We start from the raw sequence: 17837 nt of genomic DNA on the forward strand, positions 1-17837 counted from the left end.
TGCCCAAAGACTATTCCTGCTGCTGTTGTGACGTGCAGAACCAAATGTAAAGTTTGTAATAATAATAATAATAATAATAACAAATAATAATAAAAAGTAATCTTTTCTGGCATTATACCTAATAGAAAAAGTTCAGGGTTAAATTCTACATGTTCTCCCAACATTTTTGTCTAACCAGGCACGTATCTTTTTCCCAATAAGCCTTTGCTTTACCACATGTCCACCAAATAGGATAGTACGTGCCTGAGTTATGTTTCCATTTCCACCATCTCTCTGACCTGTTTTTAAACATATTTTCGCTAATCTTGCTGGTGGCAAGTTGCCATCGAGAAAACATTTCGTTCTGTTATTCTCCTGTATTGCCGCTACACAAATTTGCTGTAGAGATGAAGGAAGAAGCCATTGCGTCAAGACCCAGCCAATCTACATCTTAGGAAAGAAGAACTCTTGGAGACAGGATTGTCCAAAAAGGAACTTTTACTAAAACATGATTGACAGAGATCCACCCCGACTGCTCTTTAGAAGGCCAGATCCTGAAGCTGAAACTCAAATCCTTTGGCCACCTCATGAGAAGGAAGGACTCACTGGAGAAGAGCCTCATGCTGGGAAAGGTTGAGGGCAAGAGAAGAAGGGGACGACAGAGAATGAGGTGGCTGGATGGAGTCACTGAAGCAGGAGGTGTGAGCTTAAATGGACTCCAGAAGATGGTAGAGGACAGGAAGGCCTGGAGGAACGTTTTCCATGGGGTTGCGATGGGTCGGACACGACTTCGCAACTAACAACGACAAAATCTAGACAGGATCTGGAAACTGCGTCACAGATTGATACTTTTAAAGTGTCCCCGAGTAAAAAACCCTCCCCTCAGTCCCTTCGTGGGAAAAGAGAACTTCCATGCATTTACAACACCGTTGCTTCCTCCCCTTCAGATTCCAATCGGAGATACAAACCAGAATCTCTCCCCCCCCCTCTTTCTTTGTTCTTCTCAGTTCAAAGGTTGTTTCCCTGGTCTTTGATGATGGCCCCCGGGGCAGGCTGAATACACCAACCTTGCATCTAAGGGATAAAAAGTAAAGGTAAAGGTTCCCCCGCACATGCGTGCTAGTCGTTTCCGACTCTAGGGGCCGGTGCTCATCTCCGTTTCAAAGCCGAAGAGCCAGCGCTTGTCCGAGGACGTCTCCGTGGTCGTGTGGCCGGCATGACTAGATGCCAAAGGCGCACGGAACGCTGTTACCTTCCCACCGTAGTGGTCCCTATTTTTCTACTTGCATTTTTACGTGCTTTTGAACTGCTAGGTTGGCAGAAGCTGGGACGAGTAACAGGCGCTCACTCTGCTACGCGGCACTCGGGATGCGACCCGCCAAACTGCCGACCTTCTGATCGACAAGCTTCTCTTCCCCTCCTTGGGAATGGCAGAATCCAGTAAGGGGGTGAGATTTAGGTTTGCACAGATAGGGAGTTAGGAATGGAATATAAATGGATTCTGACACATCGTCTACGGTGCCTTGACCTCTCCAGAGAGGCCTCCATGGAATCAGGAGGGACAATGGAGCCATGGGATGGAGTCCAGTCCTCCCCCCCCCCCCGATCTTGCCAATGGGCGGGACCAGCTTGAAGGAGACGGGTTCTTCCAGCTGGTGGGCGGAGCCACGGAGGGGCAGGGCTTCCGGAGAGGTATATCAGCCATCATCCTCCAGCCAGGATCATTGGCTTGTTTCAGCATCTCCTGGCCACCATGAGGAGGTCCTGGCTGGGTTTACAGCTGCTTCTTGGCTGCGTGTTGCTGCTGGCCGTGTTTGTGGCCCAAGGGAAATGTTTCAAGGAAGAGGAGGAGAGTTCATCCGAAGAGGAGCGTCAGTGTGGGAAGAGGCATCACTGCGTGGAAGAAGGTTGTGAGAAGAGGTGCCCACACGAGGAAGAGTGTTGTTGCTGCGAGAAGAGGCATCATCACGAGGAAGAGGAGTGCGGTTGCAAGAAGAGGCACCATCACGAGGAAGAGTGTTGTTGTTGCTGCGGGAAGAGGCGTCATCACGAGGAGGACAAATGTTGCAAAAAAAGGCATTCCCATGGAGGAGGAGGAGAAGCCAGCAGAAAGAAGCATCGCCACGTCGCAAAAAAGCATCCTAAAAAGAGGCACCCCCATCTGGAAGAAGCAAGTTCGGACTCGAGTGAACATTACAGGCACATAGCAGAAGGAGATCGGAGGCACATGATGCAAGAGGCAGCTCAAAGCTTGCATGTCGTGCGGTACTACAGGAAAGAGCAAGCCATCGCCCACTACAACCAAGAAAAGGATGGGCCCTACTACAAACATCTGGAGGATGCTCAAGTGGAGGTCAAGGTGAGCAGAAATCCACTCGGGCAGCAAAGTTCCCCCCCCCCCGTAATTTTATGTCCTTACAAAATATTACATATTAAGGAACGCACAATTAAGTATATCGTACCAAAGAATAGAATGGAATGGAATGGAATGGTATGGTATGGGATGGTATGGGATGGTATGGGATGGTATGGTATGGTATGGGATAGAATAGAATAGAATAGAATAGAAGAGAAGAGAAGAGAAGAGAAGAGAAGAGAAGAGAAGAGAAGAGAAGAGAAGAGAAGAGAAGAGAAATAAGAAGAGAAGAGAAAATATAGAATAGAATAGAATAGAATAGAATAGAATAGAATAGAATAGAATGGAATAGAATAGAATAGAATAGAATAGAATAGAATAGAATAGAATAGAATAGAATAGAATAGAATAGAATAGAATAGAATAGAATCTGGAAGGGACCTTGGAGGTCTTCTAGTCAAGCCCCCCGCTCGAGCAGGAGAACCCATACCATTTCAAACAAGTTTCTTGCAGGTAGTCCTCAACGTACGACCACAACTGATCCCCAAATTGCCTTTGCTAAGCAAGATGGTTGTTAAAGAGAGTTTTGCCCCCTTCCCTCAGCTCAGCCTACCTTGCTGGGTTGTGGCGTAGGAACAAACTCAAGGTTGTTCCCACGGAACAGATGAACTCCCGGAGGAAGGGTGAGACATCAGTGGAATGAGATGAATGATGCAGACGGGACAACCATCTGTCTGAAATGGTACAGGTTCTCCTGCTTGAGCAGGGGGCTAGTCTAGAAGACCTCCAAGGTCCCTTCCAGCTCTTTGCTGATTGATTGATTAACACCAAAGCCAGGAAAAGTCTGCTTTATTTTATTTTATTTTTATTTTATTTTTTAATCCTGCCTTTATTATTTTTATAAATAAATTAAGGTAGCGAACATCCTAATCCTCCTCCTATTTTCCCCCACAACACCAACCCTGTGAGGTGGGCTGGGCTGAGAGAATGAATGTCATGGCTTTCGTGCGTAAAACAGGACTAGAACTCCCAGTCTCCCGGTGATTGGCCCAAAGGCACCCAACCAACGTTCATGCCTAAGGCAGGACTAGAACTCCCAGCCTCCCGGTGATTGGCCCAAAGGCACCCAGCCAACATTCATGCCTAAGGCAGGACTAGAACTCCCAGCCTCCTGGTGATTGGCCCAAAGGCACCCAGCCAACGTTCATGCCTAAGGCAGGACTAGAACTCCCAGCCTCCTGGTGAGTGGCCCAAAGGCACCCAGCCAACGTTCATGACTAAGGCAGGACTAGAACTCCCAGCCTCCTGGTGAGTGGCCTCCTGGTTTCTAGCCTTCCACCGCCCTCTCATCACTTTTTTTCTAAAGCCTGTTTATCCTTTTCGTTTTCTTCTCTCCGTCAAAATCTGTGTCTTTGCTACGCCTGCGGGCGCGCAAACACCGTGCCAACTCTGCTTCCCTGGCGGCTGAGGTTGCAAGGCGCTCTGCACGTGTTCCAAAGCAGCCCCCTCCCTTAACACCTTTAACTGTAGAACCGACCCCTAAAAAGTTTGGGGGTTCGAACTGAACTCATCCCAATGTCCTGGGCAGGGCGGGGGGTTTGAGGGCAAGTGCAGCGATCCATCTTCTGAAATGTGCCTTTTGACCCCAGAAAGCCCTCGGCATCGTGGTCAACGTCAAGATGGTGTTGGGCGAGACCAATTGCACCAAAAGCGAAGAGGAAGAGGCTGGCGTGGAATATTCAAGAGCCTATCTGGAAAAAGAGGGGTGCCAGCTTCTGCCACAAAGTTATCCGGAGGTAAAAGTGGTGAGTTCGAATCTCGAACAGCCCGCCCTGCCTAGCGGCGAAACGACTGTCGGTTTTAAAGGGGGGGGGCGGTTGAATAAGACTCGGTGGTCGGGCTCCATACTTTGTGAAAAATTTAGGTGGCCGCCCGGCTCGCAAAAACCTTTTCTTTCCTTTGTCTGGTTGTTTTTTGAAAAAAAATTATACAATTGCCCAACTCCGGAGAGCTAACAGTACAGTTGTTAAATGTGTTTTGTCCTGTTTTGTGACCTTTCTTGCCCCCGTTGCTAAGTGGATCGCTGCAATTCTTAAATTAGTTGCACGGTCGTTAAATGAATCCGGCTTTACCCTTGATGTTTGCTTGTCAGAGGTTCGCCAAAGGGGACAAGCATCTGAATTCTGATCACTTATTTCACCAAATAAGTGAAATCGTAACCAGACTGGCTGGGTTTTGTGGCACATCATTGACTGATTGATTTGTCTTTATTAGTTTGAAAAATAACCCAAGGCAGCGAACATATCCAACACACCTTACTCTTTTCCCCATAACAACAACCTTGCAGGGTAGGTTGGTTTGAGAGATGGTGACTGGCCCAAAGTCACCAAACTGGCTTTCATGGCTAAGGTGGGACTAGAACTCACCATCTCCTAGCAATTGGCCCAAAGTCACCCAGGTAGCTTTCATGGCTAAGGCAGAACTAGAACTCGCCATCTCCTAGTGATAGGCCCAAAGTCACCCAGGTAGCTTTCATGCCTAAGGCAGGAGAAGAACTCGCCATCTCCTAGCTATAGGCCCAAAGTCACCCAGGTAGCTTTCATGGCTAAAGTGAGACTAGAACTCACCACCTCCTAGCAATTGGCCCAAAGTCACCCAGGTAGCTTTCATGGCTAAGGCTGGAGTAGAACTCGCCATCTCCTAGCAATAGGCCCAAAGTCACCCAGGTGGCTTTCATGCCTAAGGTGGGACAAGAACTCGCCATCTCCTAGCGATTGGCCCAAAGTCTCCCACTTGGCTTTTGTCCCTAAGGTGGGAACTAGAACTCACAATCTCCTGCTTTCTAGCCTGTAGTGCTTTAACCACTAGATTAGACCAAGCTGTGCCACAAAATGCCATGACCCGAAGCAGTCTCGGTGCATTGTGCAGATTCGGCAGCTCAATCTTCCAGTGATCCAGTCACGTTCCTTGAAAGCGGTCCAGCTCCTGATCCAAAGCTTCCTGATCCAAAACCTCAGCGCCAGTGTCTTATCAGGGCCCACCCCACACCTCCGTTTTCTAACCCTCTTTCTTTGTTGTCTTTAGAAACACAACTGCACCTTTGATATCTTCATCGACATGAGAACCGAAAAGCAAACGGTGGTCAGCCAGGACTGCATTATAATCCCAGGAATTAAACAATTACCCAAACGTTTGAAGGGTCTTCCCTTCTGATGCTCAGTGCTGGGAGGAAAACACCCCGTGTCTTCCCTAAGAACCGCATAATCACTTAGGCGCAACCACCCGCCCCCGACTTGCCCACCCTACAGGGAACCCATTGCGCTCCCCTCTCATCCCCCAATCTTCACAGCTCTGCCTTTTGCCCTTGTTCTGAAATAGGAGAATAAAATTAAATTGCACAGAGCTGGCCACGTGTTGCCTCAGTTCTTGGGTGACGGAGCTGCGCAACTCTATGATGGAGAGCCAGTGTTTTCAATTTGTGTGTGTGTGTGTGTGAGAGAGTGTGTGTGATGACAAAGATGTGAGTTCCGTGGAGGTCACAGAAATGAAGGGTGTCTCTTTCTTTGACACGAGGCTTTGGAGACCCACCTGATTGCTCCCTGGGGGATCAAAGTATTTTCTGCTCATTTCATGAGGTTATAATCCATTTTAAGTGGGTTTGGGGTTGCGGTTTGGGCCCTCGGTCTCTCAAAGGTTCGCCATCACTGTCCTAGTATGAACTGTAGCGGGAACCCGTATCTAACAAACAGAAGACCCCTGAGAGGGGTCTTCCAATATTTACAGGGAGGATCAACCTCTTCTCCAAAGCCCCTGAAGGCAGGAGAAGAAGCGACGGATGGAAACGAATCAAGGAGAGATTCAGCCCCTAGAACTAAGTTAGGAATTTCTTAACGGCGAGAGCAATTAATGGAATAGTTTGCCTGCTGGAAGGGGGGGGGGGGTGCTCCATCACTGGAGCTTTTTAAAAAACAAAAAAACAATAAACAAACTGAACAGCCATTGGACCGGAATGATATAAGCCGGTCCTCTGCCTTGAGCAAGGGTTGGGCTAGAAGACCTCCAAGGTCCCTTCCAGCCCGAGGATTTCTATGTTCTACCTGTGTGCCTCGCTGAAGGATATCAATGGAACTGAAGGTTGGAGAGCTCATATTTTCAGTTGGTGACTGTAAGCATGTCGTTGAGGTGGCCTCGACTCTGGACAGTTGCATTGAAGCTCCTGGCCAGATTTTTTTTCCAGAACGGGCTTCGTAGGCGTGGGAAAAAGGGACTGGCCCGAGGTGCCCCAGCTAGACTCTGCGCTTGCACTACAAATAAGGTCTCCTGGTTCTAGCCTTGTCAATCAATCAATCAATCAATCAATCAATCAGAATGTAGCTGGAAGGGACCTTGGAGGTCTTCTACTCCAGGGGTCCCCAACCCCCAGTTCGTGGACTGGCAGCGGGCCACAGCATCCGGCAACCGGGCCACACAAACAAGTAAAGCCCCATCCGTGGGATGCAGGCAGTACAGAAAACTACGCACCCTCCGTTCCACAGAAAAACCTCTCTCCACGGAACCGGTCCCTGGTGCCCAAAAGGTTGGGGGCCACGGTTCTAGTCCAAACCCCTGCTCAAGGCGGAGACCCTGTACCGTTTGATAGAATTGGATATAGCTGGAAGAGACCTTGGAGGTCTTCTAGTCCAGCCCCCTGCTCAAGCAGGAGGACCTACAACAGGGGTAGGCAACCTCGGCTCTTTTATGACTCATGGACTTCAACTCCCAGAATTCCTGAGCCAGCATGGGGGACCCAAGGCTCTTTTATGACTCGTGGACTTCAACTCCCAGAATTCCTGAGCCAGCATGGGGGACCTATGGCTCCTTTATGACTCGTGGACTTCAACTCCCAGAATTCCTGAGCCAGCATGGGGGACCTATGGCTCCTTTATGACTCGTGGACTTCAACTCCCAGAATTCCTGAGCCAGCATGGGGGACCTATGGCTCCTTTATGACTCATGGACTTCAACTCCCAGAATTCCTGAGCCAGCATGGGGGACCTATGGCTCCTTTATGACTCGTGGACTTTAACTCCCAGAATTCCTGAGCCAGCCACGCTGAGGGGAAAGGGAGAGGTTTCCAAGCTGAGCCAGGCTGGCTGAGGAATTCTGGGAGTTGAAGTCCACAAATCATAAAAGAGCCAAGGTTGTCTACCCCTTGGCCTAGGCCTAGGCTGCTTTATGACTCGTGGACCTCAACTCCCAGAATTCCTGAGCCAGCCATGCTGAGGGGAAAGGGAGAGGTTTCCAAGCTGAGCCAGGCTGGCTGAGGAATTCTGGGAGTTGAAGTCCATGAGTCATAAAAGAGCCAAGGTTGCCTACCCCTGGCCTAGGACAACTCACCATGGCCAATTCACTGCCTAACAATTCAACACTGTATGAATCATTTCATTCAATTTTTATTATTGGTGACCATGTTTTTGTCAAAATTATTGTAACTCTTGTATTTCTGGATTGACTTTATTATTCATTTTATTATTGATATAATTATTGATATAATTTACTTGTTGTCATTTCTTATTATTTCTTATTTATCAGAATTAATCTCATTTAATTTTGGTATTTTTTGAATTGTCCAGTGATGGGTTGTCCCATTCCATTCATAGGACTATAGCTAATCTAGTAGACCAGAGAAGGATAAGCTTAAATTCTTCTTCTAGTTATGATCATCAGCGTGAAGAACATGGTGGAGATATCACCTAAGAATCAATCCCAAACTTCTCAAGAGAAGTTGTTGTTATCTTATTCCCCTGTCAACGCCTTTTCTTTCTTTTACTCTTCTTTTCTACACTTTTCTCTTCTCTTTTCCTATTATTTGCTTTTGTATTTTTTGTATTCTATACGATAAACTAATAAAAAAGGATAATACAAGAAACAATCATCATCATCATCATAAAAATGAAGAGCTCCAGTGATGAAGCCCACCCACAACTCCCGGAGGCAAGCTTTTCCACTGACTCTAGAGTAGTCCTTAACTTACAAACATTCATTTAGTGACCATTCAAAGTTACAACAGCACTTATGACTGGTTTGCAAACTTACGACCATGGCAACATCTCCATGGTCACATGATCAAAATTTGGTTGCTTGGCAACTAGCAAAGGGGGGTAGGAAGGGAGGAAGGAAGGAAAGAGATAGGTTGGAAAAAGGGAGGGAGGGAGGGAGGAAGGAAGGAAGGAAGGAAGGAAAGAAAGAAAGAAGAAAGAAAGAAAGAAAGAAAGAAAGAAAGAAAGAAAGAAAGAAAGAAAGAAAGAAAGAAAGAAAGAAAGAAGGAGTTTGGAAAAAGTGAGTAAATGAGGGAGGGAAGAAAGAAGGAAGGAAGGAAGGAAGGAAGGAAGGAAGGAAGGAAGGAAGGAAGGAAGGAAGGAAGGAAGGAAGGAAGGAAGGAAGAAAAGAGATACGGTAGGTTGGAAAAAGTGAATGAGTGAGTGAGGTGAGTGCGGGAGGGAGGGAGGGAGGAAGGAAAGAAGGAAGGAAGGAAGGAAGGATATAGGTTGGAAAAAAGATGGGAGGGAGGGAATGCAGGTCTGTGCAACCCAGGACACCTGCTTCCTAAGAGAAAATGCATTACATCATATCGCCCTGAGCTTGAACACAAAGCACAATCAGGGTTTGTCTGTGGTAGCCTTTAATCTTTTGGTCAACCCACACACCAGAGCCAGACAGCTGTGGAATGAACCACACTGAAGGGCAGTGACATTTAGCGTCAGAAACCGCAGAAGGTGCCAGGTTGACTTTGGCTTCAGCCAAACCCTTCATGACCCATCTGAACTTTTCTTTGGACCGTGGCTCGCTTAGAAACAGGGTTTCTTTCATCAGACCGAAATAATGCCCTTGCCAAAACCTTGCCAACACAAATCGCAATCAATGGTGTCCCCTTCTTCATTGTTCAGAAATCTACCCATCCCACTGACCTGGGCTTAATTTTTCTTGACTTCAAAGACCTGGGTTTATGTTTGGGGGGGGAACACAAGACACAAGGAGAAGCGTGCCAAGAACGGCCATGCCAGGCAACAACAACAGAGGTGTACAAAGTTGCTTTGTTGAAAGGAGACTGGAAAGGTTGCACCACAATCAGAACAGTGTCCCTCGACCTTGGCCACTTTAAGATATATGGACTACAATTCCCATGCTGGCTGGGGAATTCTGGGAGTTGACATCCATATAGCAGGGGTGTCAAACTGCCGGCCCGCGGGTTGGACGTGTCATGTGGAAGCCGCGCCCATTCCATTGTCGGCAATGGCAAAACTGTCCCAATACGTTGCGCGACATCACGTGACGTTGCGAGTTTGACATATCTGCCGTATAGCCTTAAGCCATACTGGCTGGGGAATTCTGGGAGCCGAGTCCACCCATCTTAAAGTGGCCAAGCTTGAGAAACACTGAGCTAGATAGTGTCCTACTGAAACTCAAAATCAGCCAGGCTGGCTTCTTCTAACTGGGTCTTTCTGTGTGTTGGTGTTGAAAGAAAAATCAGGTCCAGTTCCAAGCCGGGAGTAAATAAAATGGAGGCTAAGACACTGGAAATAAAAATGGAGGCTGCTTGAAGAAAGACATTTCCAGTTTATTGATGAGCAGAACCACCAATAGCATGTGGTTCTGGGTCAGCTGTCCCAGAACTACATGCTGTTGCAGATTCTGCTCTTCAATAAACTGGAACCTTGTTTCCAAGCAGCCTCCATTTTTATTTACTCCCGGCTTGGAACTGGACCTGATTTTTCTTTCAACAGTGGGATTGAAAGTCCACGGATCACTGCTCAGCGTGGGCTTTTGTGGCTGACTCGCCTGGTTGTTGTGATCTCACATTCCTAGAGTGCACAAGGTAACATCAGCCGTATAACAGGTGGAAGGGACCTTGGAGATCTTCTAGTCCAACCACCTGCTCAAGCAGGAACCCCTGTGCCATTCCAGACAGATGGCTGTCCAGTTTCTTCTTGAAAACTTCCACAATTTCTGGAGGCAAGTTGTTCCACTGATTACAGTAATTGTTCTGACTGTCAGGAAATTTCTCCTTAGTTCTAGTTTGCGTCTCACCTTAATTAGTTTCCATTCATTGCTTCTTGTCCTGCCTTCAGGTGCTTTGGGGGATTGACAACCCCCCCCTTCTTTGTAGCAGCCCCTCAGATGTTCCAACACTGCTGTCCTGTCACCCCAGGCCTTCTTTTCATTCAACTAGACAACCCAATTCCTGCAGCTGTTCTTCGTATGTTTTAGTCTCCAGCCTTCTAATCGTGTTTGCTGCTCTTCTCTGCACTCTTTCTGTAGTCTCAACATCTTTCTAGAGTCATACTTTTCTAGAATACAACATTAGGGGGGAAAAAGTCCCCTTTTCACTGCCTGAAGAAAGACCTGAAACTCTGGCCTTCTGGGAACCTCAGAGATTTTGGTGAAATTAAGGTAAAGGTTCCCCCGCAGATGTGTGCTAGTCGTTTCCAACTCTAGGGGCTGTTGTTCATCTCCGTTTCAAAGCCGAAGAGCCAGTGCTTGTCCGAGGACGTCTCCGTGGTCATGTGGCCGGCATGACTAGATGCCAAAGGCACACGGAACGCTGTTACCTTCCCACCATAGTGGTCCCTATTTTTCTACTTGCATTTTTACGTGCTTTCAAACTGCTAGGTTGGCAGAAGCTGGGACAGGTAACAGGCTGCTCTGCTAAGCGGCACTCGGGATTCGACCCGCCAAACTGCCGACCTTCTGATCGACAAGCTCAGCGTCCTAACCCACTGAGCCACCGCGTCCCTTTTGGTGAAATTAAGACGTAGACAATTTTTAAAAAAAGCCTGCAAGTTGCAAACCATTTCCACAACAGCTGCTAAATCAAACAACACAGTCGTGGCCTCAGGGATCATTCGGACTGTCGACATTTTAAGCTTTACTTCCTGCAAATCCAAGATGTCCTTAAATCCCGGGGAGTTTTATGATGGAACAGAAGAACTTTCAGAGTGCAAATTTAAATTCAGCGCACGCATTCCCTTGCTTCTGAAAGAAAGAGAATATTTGAACCTCAGGATTGATCTGTGGGGTCCTTGGTGCTCTCTGTGCCCTCTTGTTTTCTTGCAGACATTTTATGACCCATCTAAGCAGCTTCATCAGTGCTAGAAGAGAGTAGGATTTGTGGAGAGGAGGAGGAGGAGGAAATGAAAAGGACTGTGGAGTCTTTGGTGTTCTCTGAGCTTGGTGGTTTTCTTGCTGACATTTCATTGTCAATCTAAATAATAAAATCAATGCATTGATGATATTGCCTTGGTAATGAAATGTCTGCAAGAAAACCACCAAGCTCAGAAAGCACCAAGGATCCCCCCCCATTCTGCAAGAAACCTTGCAAACTCTTAAATCAACCTTGCAATGCCGCCTAACCATGGCACTGCGCACAATGTAACAGTGACACCATGCTATATCACACCTCAACCAGCCTGCCAAGCATGAGCTTCCAAGCTAAACATCAGTCATACCTCTCTCTCTCTCTCTCTCTCTCTCTCTCTGTGTGTGTGTGTGTGTGTGTGTGTGTGAAGTTCCAGGAAAAAGGCCCATTCAGACAGACGGTGTGCTTTTAAATGCGCCTGTCGTCACTTGCAAAAAAATAAATTTGCCTGAGATGAGTCCCAGAAGGTGGAGGACAGCTGTTGCCTAAGCAAAATGATGTATGATTTCAGAAAAGCTTAGCCTCACGTCAAACTCAGCCTCCACCAGTGAGTCAGAAGAAATCTTGAAATGCGAGGACAGAAGGGGAAAGGAGGGGATTTGGGCGAGGATGTTCTGCTTGACCAACTCTTCTGCTTGGACCACGTTTAGCAGAAGTGACCCAACCTGAGAAGGACGTCTTCTTCTGGATTGAAGGTGGAGCTTTTTGGAGGGTGAGGCTTCTTCAGAGGTATATCAGCGGGCCTGCCTCCTCCCTCCAGCCCACGGTTTCGACCTTCACCGCATCTCCTGGCCATCATGAAGAGTTCCCTGGTGGGTCTCCAGCTGCTCCTGGCCTGTGTCCTGGTCTGCGGGACCTCGGAGGTGGAGGAAAAAAAAGAATGTTGTGGACCAGGAGTGCCTCCAGAACAAAGTTGCTGCCCCAAAGAGAACGCCACTTCTCCAGAACCGGCAGAACAGGAGAAGCAGCTGTGGGCTTCCGAGGAACCCAATTCGGAAGAACTGGAGGAAAGAGCAAAGGAGTATCGCGAACGGATGGAGCACAGCAGCGGAAGCCCCTATGAATTCATGTTCTTGAAGGAACAAGCCATGCGCTACTTCAACAAACGCAACCCTGATGCTTTCTACAGACCCATAGAAGATATCGATGTCAAAGTGAAGGTAACTCGAAGGACAGCCTTGCAAATGGGCCCGGGGTGGGGTGGGTGGGGTTGAGGGATTATGCATCCAGAGAGAAGCTTGGCTACCCCTGCCCCATCCAAAATTAGTGCCCATCCACCTGTCATTGGCCCGCTTCCCCTCCAAAAATGAGTCCCAAGAACACTCCTTCAGATGCGCATTGCTCGCCAGTTCAGAAACAGCAGCTAGACTTTGCAAGGAGATATTGTCTATGGAGATTCTCCATCATCCAGATCATGGTTGTCCCAAAGGTGCTATTTTTCCCCCCATGAGGCAACCGGAACTTTTTTCTTCTTTCTTTGAAGTCGTTTCGCTTCTCCTCCAAGAAGCTGCTTCAACTCTGACTGGATGGTGGGGAATGGAAGGACTTATATTCCTTGAAGACCGCTGGTCATTTGCCTTCTTTTACAGAGCCGTTGAGGCCACTTACACCGCCCTGAGTCCTTCGGGAGAAGGGCGGTATAGAAATTCAATTAAATAAATAAAATAAATAAATAAACTTGAGGTTTATCTGTGTTCTCAAGGTCACCTGAGTAGTGAAAATGGGTGTGGAACACACAGTCCTTGCAGCAGTTCCAAGAAGGCTCCACGCCCATTTGCACCACTCAGGCGACCCTGAGGACACAGACAAACCCCCAAGTGGCCTCAATGACTCTCTAAAAAGAAGGCAAATGACCAGCTGTCTGCAAGGAGTATAAATCTTTCCATTCCCCACCCTCCAGTCAGAGCTGAAGAAGCTTCTTGGAGGAGAAGCAAAACGTCTTCAAAGAAAAACAAGCAAGTCCAGTTGTCACAGTCAGCCAGATGTTCAGACTGGATTTGGCATTTTTATCCACCTACTGAGTTTTCCCCCCACAGATTTGGGATAGACAGAGGGTGTGAAAAGTACCAACGCAGGATGGAAGCTGTTCCAACTACAGCTGCCTTTTGCAATTGACTGAAGGGGCCTTTTTCAATGTCGATAGTATTACTGTATATTCTGATGGTTCCTTGCACAGTCAGCCAGATGTACAGAGTGAATTTAAAGGTAAAGGTAAAGGTTCCCCCGCACATGCGTGCTAGTCGTTTCCGACTCTAGGGGCCGGTGCTCATCTCCGTTTCAAAGCCGAAGAGCCAGGGCTTGTCCGAGGACGTCTCCGTGGTCATGTGGTCGGCATGACTAGACGCCAAAGGTGCACGGAACGCTGTTACCTTCCCACCGGAGTGGTCCCTATTTTTCTACTTGCATTTGTACGTGCTTTCGAACTGCTAGGTTGGCAGAAGCTGGGACGGGTAACAGGCGCTCACTCTGCTATGCGGCACTCGGGATTCGACCTGCCAAACTGCCGACCTTCTGATCGACAAGCTCAGCGTCCTAACCCACTGAGCCACCGCGTCCCCTAGAGTGAATTTGAGACTACCTTTTACAATTGACCGATGTTGTACTCATCAATTATGATGGTGTTCAAGTGGTGCTCCAAATATTTTGGGATCGCACCCAAGGTGCCCATCACTGCTGCTACTACCTATTACCACACTCGTTCTATTTTGATTTCCAGAAGAGAATTCTTCTCTTCTCTTCTTACTTATCAACAATTGTTAAATCTGGTGTGTTATGTGGCAGATGCCAGTCTATTTAAAGTCTATTTAAAGTCTCAGAGCACTTCTAGCTTCTTCATTTTCTTTGACTTTCTCTATTTTATGGTCCCATCGGTCCTTGCTTGCAGGCAGCTGGCGTATCTCCCAGAAACTTTTCTTGTTGGACTTGATCTGTAATAACACAACATTATTTCTTTGCTTTCAGTATATTTGCAACAGGTAAACGTTGTTGTTGTTATTGTACAGAACTTAGAATAACAGAGTTGGAAGGGAGCTTGGAGATCATCTAGTCCAACCCCCTGCTCAGGCAGGAAACCCTATACCATTTCAGACAAATGCCTGTCCAGTCTCATCTTAAAAAACTCCAGTGTTGGAGCACCCACAACTTCTAGTTGCAAACTGTTCCACTGGTTAATTGTTCTCACTGTCAGGAAGTTTCTCCTTAGTTCCAGGTTGCTTCTCTCCTTGGTCACTTTCTACCCGTTACTTCTTGTCCTGCCTTTCAGGTGCTTTGGAAAATTGGCATGCAACAAAGTTTAAGCTAGAATAAAGATGTCCAGCCTCTCCACCACAGCCCTGCTTGCTCCATCACTGGAGTTTTTTAAGAAGAGGCCAGAGAGTCCTTTGTCTGAAATGGCACAGGGTCTCCTGCTTGAGCAGGGGGTTGGGCTAGAAGACCTCCGAGGTCCCTTCCAACTCTGTTATTCCGATTCCTCTTCCAGAGCGCCATTGGCATTATGCTGAGTTTCCCGCTATTTTTGGTGAACACCAACTGCACCAAAGAACAGGGCCGAGAGTCTGCAGTCCCGTGGTACACCCTTCGATCCTCAAAAGCGGCTCCCTGCGTGGCATTGCCCAAGCACGAGCAGAAGGTGAGGTCGCAGCCCACGTCCGGGGGACCCTGTTGCCAGGGTTGCCCATCTGGGTAGCCCTGGCGTTCTTTCGCGGTCTGTAAGTCTGCCTAGTGCAGGGGTAGGCAACCTTGGCTCTTTTATGACTCGTGGACTTCAACTCCCAGAATTCCTGAGTCAGCATAGCTGAACCAGAGCAGGAGTAGGCAACCTTGGCTCTTTTATGACTCGTGGACTTCAACTCCCAGAATTCCTGAGTCAGCATGGCTGAACCAGAGCAGGAGTAGGCAACCTTGGCTCTTTTATGACTCGTGGACTTCAACTCCCAGAATTCCTGAGTCAGCATAGCTGAACCAGAGCAGGAGTAGGCAACCTTGGCTCTTTTATGACTCGTGGACTTCAACTCCCAGAATTCCTGAGTCAGCCATGCTGACGGGAAAGGGAGAGGTTTCCATGCTGAGCCATGCTGGCTCAGGAATTATGGGAGTTGAAGTCCACGAGTCCTAAAAGAGCCAAGGTTGCCTACTCCTGCTCTGGTTCAGCTATGCTGACTCAGGAATTCTGGGAGTTGAAGTCCACGAGTCATAAAAGAGCCAAGGTTGCCTACCCCTGGACTAGTGGCTCTCCAATTCCATTGCCGGCTGCAGGTAAGGGGGTGTCTCTGCCATGGTTCCCAGACTGAAAAATTCCAGAAGAAACCAAGAAGCTGGACAAGACACTGACTGGGTGACTTTGGGCAGGATAACATTGGGCCAATCACCAGGAGACGGTGACTTCTAGTCCTGCCTTAGGCAGGAAAGCCGGCTGGGTGATTTGGGGTGAATCACAAGGAGACAGTGAGCTCTAGTCCTGCCTTAGGCATGAAAGCCGGCTGAGTGACTTTGGGCCAATCACCAGGAGACAGTGAGTTCTAGTCCCGCCTCAGGCACGAAAGCCGGCTGAGTGACTTTGGGCCAATCACCGGGAGGCTGGGAGTTCTAGTCCCGCCTTAGGCAGGAAGGACGGCAGAGTGACTTTGGGCCAATCACCAGGAGACGGTGAGTTCTAGTCCTGCCTTAGGCATGAAAGCCAGCTGAGTGACTTTGGGCCAATCACCAGGAGACGGTGAGTTCTAGTCCTGCCTTAGGCAGGAAAACCATCTGGGTGATTTGGGGTGAATCACAAGGAGACGGTGAGCTCTAGTCCTGCCTTAGGCATGAAAGCCGGCTGAGTGACTTTGGGCCAATCACCAGGAGATGGTGAGTTCTAGTCCCGCCTTAGGCAGGAAAGACGGCAAGTGACTTTGGGCCAATCACCAGGAGACAGTGAGTTCTAGTCCCGCCTCAGGCACGAAAGCCGGCTGAGTGACTTTGGGCCAATCACCAGGAGATGGTGAGTTCTAGTCCCGCCTTAGGCAGGAAAGACGGCAAGTGACTTTGGGCCAATCACCGGGAGGCTGGGAGTTCTAGTCCTGCCTTAGGCACGAAAGCCGGCTGAGTGACTTTGGGCCAATCACCAGGAGACAGTGAGTTCTAGTCCCGCCTTAGGCAGGAAGGACGGCAGAGTGACTTTGGGCCAATCACCAGGAGACAGTGAGTTCTAGTCCTGCCTTAGGCATGAAAGCCAGCTGGGTGATTTGGGGCGAATCACCAGGAGACGGTGAGTTCTAGTCCTGCCTTAGGCAGGAAAACCATCTGGGTAACTTTGGGCCAGTCCCTCTTTCTGAGCCCTACTCACCTCACAGAGTTGTCCTTGTGGGGAAGACGTTTCTCAGAGTGTGAGATTTGGGGGTGGTGTCTATAAAAGAGCTCATTTGCACCCTCAAATCCCTCCAATCCCCATCTCCTTTGAAAGAAACGTCAAAACCCAGTTCTACTTCAAACTGAAGGACAAATTGCGGGATCCCTTTTTGGGCAAAGCTCCTTCTTTCGTGGCTTGGGTGGATGAGCAAACAGCGGGAGAATTCAAGAGTTTGGTCTTCTCCAAATCTGCGTATTTTCTCCTCCAGTTCTCCGCGCTGTGCTGGGTGGGATCCCCAAATCCCTAACTCACTTTCTCCTTATTCTAACCATCCTCCCAATTTCCTAGAAATGGAAATGCATAGTTCACATGTTTCTCGATGCGCGGAGTCAACAATCCGCCGTGGTGAGTCAGGACTGCGAGCCGGTGGTGTTTTGGGAAGACTCCAAGGACACGCTGGATCTGAACAACTTGCTGGATTTTTCAGGCAACCCTTCCTTTTGATGTTCTTCCCCCCTTTCGTCCATCCTTTCCGGGAAATCGCTTAGACGCAAACCCTCAGATTTCTTCTCTGGAAAAAAAGGGGATCTAGTGCAGCTCCACTTCAGCCAAGAATCCCCCGTAGTTCTCGGTCCCTTTCTCGCCAAATAGTTGTGAAGATTAAATTGCATGAACGTTGCCGTGTTGTTTAGCGGTGTGGTCAGTTCTTCGTTTGGGAAGCTTGAAAATCACGGGATTGAGTGCAGGGGGGGCAATGTCTACAGGGAGCCCTGGACATACAACCGGTCACTTAGCGACTGTTCAAAGTTATGACATAAGTGTTCAAAGTTATGACAGAGGGGGAAAAAATGTGACTGCCTTTGGAGCACTAGGTAACTAGCCACATTTAATAGGATAAGAGAGTTGGAAGGGGCCGTGGAGACCTCTACCATTTGGGACAAAGGGCTGTCCAATCTCTTCTTAAAAGCCTCTAGGGATGGAGCATCCACAACTTCTGGTGG

At 48.3% G+C, this 17837-nt stretch overlaps 2 protein-coding genes across 2 annotated transcripts; both read left to right on the forward strand.

Moving 5' to 3' along the window:
- Positions 1–1687: 1687 nt before the first annotated feature.
- On the forward strand, positions 1688–5723 carry LOC310650655 (uncharacterized protein). Its single transcript, XM_083380236.1, has 3 exons — positions 1688–2338; positions 3985–4131; positions 5420–5723. The coding sequence occupies exons 1-3, from the start codon at positions 1733–1735 to the stop codon at positions 5546–5548; spliced, it is 882 nt and encodes a 293-aa protein (XP_083236362.1). The 5' UTR covers positions 1688–1732; the 3' UTR covers positions 5549–5723.
- Positions 5724–12148: 6425 nt separating this feature from the next.
- LOC310650656 (uncharacterized protein) lies at positions 12149–17528 on the forward strand. Its single transcript, XM_083380237.1, has 3 exons — positions 12149–12670; positions 14989–15138; positions 17185–17528. Exons 1-3 carry the CDS (start codon positions 12308–12310, stop codon positions 17338–17340), a joined length of 669 nt encoding a protein of 222 aa, XP_083236363.1. The 5' UTR covers positions 12149–12307; the 3' UTR covers positions 17341–17528.
- The last annotated feature ends 309 nt before the right edge of the window (positions 17529–17837 follow it).

This window comes from Vipera ursinii, assembly GCF_947247035.1.
Source record: "Vipera ursinii genome assembly, contig: scaffold_430, whole genome shotgun sequence".
NCBI classification, from domain to species: domain Eukaryota; kingdom Metazoa; phylum Chordata; class Lepidosauria; order Squamata; family Viperidae; genus Vipera; species Vipera ursinii.